This window comes from Ursus arctos, unplaced genomic scaffold (assembly GCF_023065955.2).
Source record: "Ursus arctos isolate Adak ecotype North America unplaced genomic scaffold, UrsArc2.0 scaffold_15, whole genome shotgun sequence".
In the NCBI taxonomy this organism is placed as follows: domain Eukaryota; kingdom Metazoa; phylum Chordata; class Mammalia; order Carnivora; family Ursidae; genus Ursus; species Ursus arctos.
Window position 1 is genome coordinate 59,009,066 of NW_026622819.1, and position 5,887 is coordinate 59,014,952.

The 5,887-nt window shown below is 45.9% G+C and overlaps 1 protein-coding gene across 1 annotated transcript; it reads left to right on the forward strand.

Moving 5' to 3' along the window:
• Positions 1–600: 600 nt before the first annotated feature.
• EFCAB9 (EF-hand calcium binding domain 9) lies at positions 601–5,887 on the forward strand. The gene is made up of 4 exons (XM_026510672.4): positions 601–764; positions 3,494–3,642; positions 4,677–4,853; positions 5,685–5,887. Exons 1-4 carry the CDS (start codon positions 617–619, stop codon positions 5,868–5,870), a joined length of 660 nt encoding a protein of 219 aa, XP_026366457.3. The 5' UTR covers positions 601–616; the 3' UTR covers positions 5,871–5,887.

Sequence of the window (5,887 nt, forward strand, 5' to 3'; positions counted from 1 at the left end):
ACTTTTTCATGTATTTTTCAATTTTTCTTATTTTCTAATAAATGCATTTAGACTATAAATATTCCTCTGAGAAGCACTTTGGCCACATAGCACAGGTTTCCGTGTGTAAGGACAGAGTGTTCTCACATTTCTAAACGGTCTGTGATTTCAGTTTAGAACTGGTTATATTTTAGTGGCAAGGGAATAATCAAGTTAACAAGAGCGTTAAAACAACAAATACTGATGGGGCGCCTAAGTGGCTCGGTTGGTTAAGCGTCCGACTCTTGATTTCAGCTCAGCTCATGATCTCAGGGTTGTGAAATCGAGCCCCATATTGGGCTCTGTGCTCAGTGGGAAGTCTGCTTGAGATTCTCTCCCTCCCTCTACCCCACCCCTGCTCATGCATGCTCCTCTCTTAATACATAAAATCTTAAAAAAAAAAAAAAAAAAAAAAAAAAAAGATAATCCTGACAGCAAGACCAGAGGGCTGGGAGGATGCAATTTCAGTTTCTTACCGGCTGCCTCCCATGACGTTCCTGCCTAGGGAGGCCTTGACTACCAGAGCTTCTCTCTGTCCAACATTCTAGTTCCAAGGCGGAACTCTCTTCTGTTCCAGGTCGCCAGAGCCTTCAGCCTAATGAGGGCCACGATGAGACTGAAGCAAGGATCATTTCTGTGGTACCTCTATCTGGACAAGCTGTACTGCCTGTTATCCGTGAGGAACGTGAGGGCCTTGCTGGAGTATTTTCACCTCCTTGACGTGCACCACAACAACACGCTGAACGGTCAGTGCGGTCGGCAGGGCTTCCTCTGAGCTGTTACCTGGCTTTTCACTAACGTGCAGGGAAACTCGCAGAACCAGAAACTACCTTACTCACAAATGTATTTTATCTTCTAAATGAACTGAGAGAAATCACTAACGGAGACTTGAGACCGGGGGCCGTTGAGTGAGGAGGGGAAGGCCGCAGGCTCTGGGGGGAGCCCTGGTGCCCCTTGGTGATTTGGAGAGCATGTTGTCATCCTCTTTAAGGGTCATTTTCCTCATTCATAAATGAGGCTTCGAATAATAGAGCCCCCTGCGTGGTTGGAAGAAAAAATGAAATACGATAATGTGTGGAGATGGTCAGCATAGTGCCTGGCACATGTTAAGAACTTACCAAGTGTTTGTTATTATTCTAATTATCCCTGGGGGCTGAGCCTCATTCAGGCATTAACCCTGAAGACCCCCTAACAAGATTTCTCATCTGTCAAGTGGGAGGTTTGAATCAATGATCTGCGAGATCCCTTCTAATTTTTGGTACTTAGGAGACCAAAAAGTGTTGATGATCTTGACCCTGCCTTTGAATGCACAAACCAATGGAAGACCAATTAAAATACTTTAGGCTTTTTGGGGTTTATTTTGTTCTGAAGGACTGGGTATAAATAAAGTATCCTATCCATTCATTGTGATCAGAAGGAAATGTCACTTGTGAATAAGGGGTTTCTTCCATAAAGATTTTTTTTAAGACCTCTTTATTTGAGAAAGAGAGAGAGAGAGGGCAAGGAGGAGTGGGGGAGGGGTAGAGGGAGAGGGAGAGACAGACTCTCAAGCAGAGTCCCGGCTGAGCATGGAGTCGGACGTGGAGCTCAATCACAAGACCCTGAGATCACGATTGGAGCCAAAATCAAGAGTTGGACACTCAACTGACTGCCCCACCCAGGCTCCCCCTCCACAAAGATTTTTAAGAGCTTATGTCATCTTTACCAAATGATAAAGACACCTTCGTTTTCTCACAATTCCATGCCTCAGTTTTTCTCTTGACATGAGATTCACACACAATGTCACCAAATCTTTGCAATAGCCCGGACCTAATAACTGGAAGGCACCCGGCTGTACACAGAAGAGCTGGGACAAACCCAGGGCTTCCTGACTCCACAGCCTACACTCACAGTCTCACTGGAATGTTTGCTGAGAAGTCTGGTCTCCCTAGTAACTGCCTCACTCTGCGATGATGCAAACCCCAAGAGGTGAAGTCATGCTCCCGTCTTCTGGTCACCAGGGGACTGGATGGTGCCGTGAGAGAGTGAAGGCACAGCCTTAAGTTTTGCCTTCAAGGAGGCAGTGACTTAGGGCTTTGGAGACATGAGTGGGCCCGAGCCAGCTGCTTTAAAAACAGTATTTGCTATGTAGCCACAAAGTCCCACACTGAAACATTTCTCAAGGAGCAACTACACATAGGTCACCGTTACATATATAACGTGCTGTTCCCACATGTCCATATCTAGTGGGGCAGAGGGAAGGAACATCGAGACCATCAGATGTCCCTCAAATCATGACACTGTGATGACTGGTTCACTACGCTCTTAGCTAGCTTCAGCTGGGACGCCAAACTGCGCAGCTGTTTTATGTATTAACGCAGGAGACCGTTTCTGTAATCAGTGGGCGAGGGGTTTTGCACGTACACAAAGTTACACTTCAACCTCCCTGAAGTTACCGTGGGTGATTTGCATATACAATCCGTAAGCCACATACCAGTATATAAATGTGTCACCGTGCTGGTTTCTTCTATCTTGTACTTCCCGAGACACATGATTAGTGAGTGGAATTTCTGGCAAAAACCTTCCCTGCTGTTTAAGCCACGGTATTTGTTCTCTATGATTGAATACATATGTATTAATAAATCTGCAAAAGACATGGCTTCGCTGTGGAAAGACTGTGTCAGACGGACGTTTGAATCCCAGCTCTGCCCCTCCAAGTGGGGTCCACCGGCCAGCATCGCCGAGGAGCTTGTGAGAAATGTAGACTCCGTCCAACACCAGGTTTCATGAATCAGAATCTGTATTTGTACATGATTCTCAAGTGAATGGTATGCCCATTACAGTTAGAGAAGCATTGAAATAGACCTGTTACTATCTGAGGCTTCTTATAAAAGGGTGTGATTCCAGTTTCCCCATAGGGGTGTTGGGGTTCAGTGGAATGCGGCAGTTAAAGCACCTAGCACCTAAGGGGTGCCGTGATTGCTCCTTTCCCCCATAGCCAAATGCATGTGCTTCACGTAAGCAGGAGGAATACTGATACTTTTATAGAAATGATTTTTAAATTTCTCCTGTTTTCATGATCTCAAGTGAAAGACCCAAGCGAGATTCAGCTCTCCAAGCAAGTGTCCTAGGTCCCCAGTGAGAACTCAGCTCTCCCCTGTATGAGGAGCACTCCGTGCTTTTATCGGTCACGGATACAGCCCTGCCGGCTCAGTCAGGAGCTTGAGCTGGACTCAGGAACCGAGCCCAACCCACCGTCTCATCCTCCACAGATCTGGGCACAGGGTGTGGGCACAGGGTGCTGTCACATGGCTCCGGGGCAATTAAGGTTTGAGGAATTGTGGAAGGTCTAGTGATGAGGCGAGAGACGAAGTGTTATCATTCCTCTTCCGGGTCAGCAAGCTTCCAGCGTTCCTGCCATGTACGTGGCTCCCGCTCGCTCGGCGTCGGGAAGGTTCTCAGAATAACCCATCTCTTCGTCTCCCCCCCTTAACAGATGTGCTGTTCTATCACTTCCTTCACCACGTGACCAGCTGGAAACGGACCCAGATCATGATTGTGTTTAACATGCTGGACTGGAATGCTATGGGCGAGATTGGTTTCGACCAGTTCTACATGTTGGTCTGCATCCTGCTGGCACAACAGGCGAGTAACAAGCCAGGATCTGGGGCACAGGAGTCAGAGCTTGGCCGCCGTCACCATCTTGCTAAAGGCAGCGGTGAATTAAGATCGCATCAGACTTGTCTTCCTTTCACTCCAAACGGGAAGGGGAAAAAATGGGGAGAGAACTATTTGTGGTTCAACAGTCTATCTATAACCTAGAAACCTGCGGGCCACCCTGCCTCACTGCCCCTGCTGCCCATCTTCAGCCCTCCCGCATCCTCTTTCTGTAGACCTCACCCTATCGCTTCCCTCCTCGGCCCGTCCTTCCTTGCCCTGCTTCAAGAGCCACCAGGAATCCCAAGTGCCTCACTCTCTCAGTGATTGCTTTTCTCAGAGAATTTTCTGAAGGGGATGGATGATGATGAGAACTGTTCTTCTTTGGGTTCCTACCTTACCTTATACATACTTCCAGTGTGTATTTATCTACTTCCCACTTGGAAAGGAAACGTGTCTTCAGGATCTTGTCACCTTACCATGATGTTTCACAAGTAGATTTTCACCGAATGTAGAGAAATGCGTTCTAGTGACAAGGGTTCTGTCTAGCAGAATTGATCACAGCAGGTGGCTTAAGTTCCCCTCAAACGCAGATGCTGAAGCAGGACTTGATACATTGACCATGGAAGGCTTTCGCCCTGAGCTGCTAGGATTTTGCCCTTACTTTTAGCTCTCTAGGAAATGGATAAGTGAATATACTTGTCTTGATGCAGCCCAAGTTAGTTAGTTAGTTATTTTAAGAAACTTAAAAAAAAAAAAGATTTTATCTATCCACTTGACAGAGAGAGAAAAAGAGAGAGAGAGAAAGAGCACAAGCAGGGGGAGCAGCAGGCAGAGGGAGAAGCAGGCTCCCCGCAAGAGCAAGGAGCCTGATGCAGGACTTGATCCCAGAATCCTGGGATCATGACCTGAACAGAAGGCAGACGCTTAACCAACTGAATCACCCAGATGCCCCATGCAGCCCAAGTTTAGAAAGTAGCACCAACAACACTGTTCCTTGTATAATGTATTTCTCTCAATAGAACCACTTGGAAGAGCAATTTATCTTCCGCCATTCCCGGCCTGTCTTTGAGCTGCTTGACCTGGACGGGGAGCTGAGAATTGGTCCAGACAACTTCCACATGTACAACTTCCTCTTCAATATTAAGAAACAGGACCTCAAAGAGCTCTACCATGACTTTGACATCACAGGTGACCGCGTAAGTGCAGATTCCTTAAGTGTGACCTGGCAGCCTCTCTGTCCAAAGGCAGACAGAATGTCCCACTCTCTACTGTAGACACAGATGGGGAAAACCTGCTCGAGCATGTCATGGCACTGGGATCAGAAAAAACTGAAGAGATTTATAGACCTGTGAAGAGAGAGGACTAAGTGTCACAGCATATAATACGGATGCAAAATTAGGGAACCTTAGAGAAGAAAATTTTGTTTAAAAGTTTAGAGAAGGAAATATATTAATATGGCAGGGGTTAACATTGGGGGAAGGGTTTATAGATTTAAGTAAGTAAAAAGGAAGAAAGTCTAGGTGGGAACACATGAGCAAAATCCTAAGAGAAAACAACTCTGGTGAAGACCCTGGATTCTGCCTAGTTAAAGAGGAAGCCTGTGGGGCGCCTGGCTGACTCAGGTGCCGGAGCACAGGACTCTTCATCTCAGGGTTTTGAGTTCTCGCTCCACATTGGGCATAGAGCCTATTTAAAAAAAAATTTTTTTAATTTAAGAAAAAACAAAAGAGGAAGTCTATGTTGGGGAAGCAAGTGGGAGCTAAGGTTGAAAAAGATGGGTGCCGCCTTGAAGCGTCTAGACCGGACGCAGCAGAAGTAAGAAAGTGACCCACGGTTGCTTTCGAGTCTACAATAGACTCTCTGTTCCCGGCTCCTAGACGACAATCAGACTATAATTATGTCCTAATTACTGAGCCTCTTCAAGTTTCCAAGTTTTTAAATGAGAAATGATTACAATCCTGCTGTCATCTGAAACAAAGTATCAAATCCTTCCTGAAATAATTTTTCTTTCTTTCCCCCAACAAAAGCGTCTTAATTACAAGGAATTTAAGCTGTTTACTATCTTCACCATGGACAAATACCAGGAGAGGCAGAAAGCAGAGAAAGATGAAGAGAAAGGGAAAAAGGATCTGCTCAAAAAGAAAAGGCTACATCAAGTTAATGTGAGCCTCAAACAGTTTCTTGGAATAAATGTATCTGAAAGTAGAATATAAGTAATCACAACTGTTAA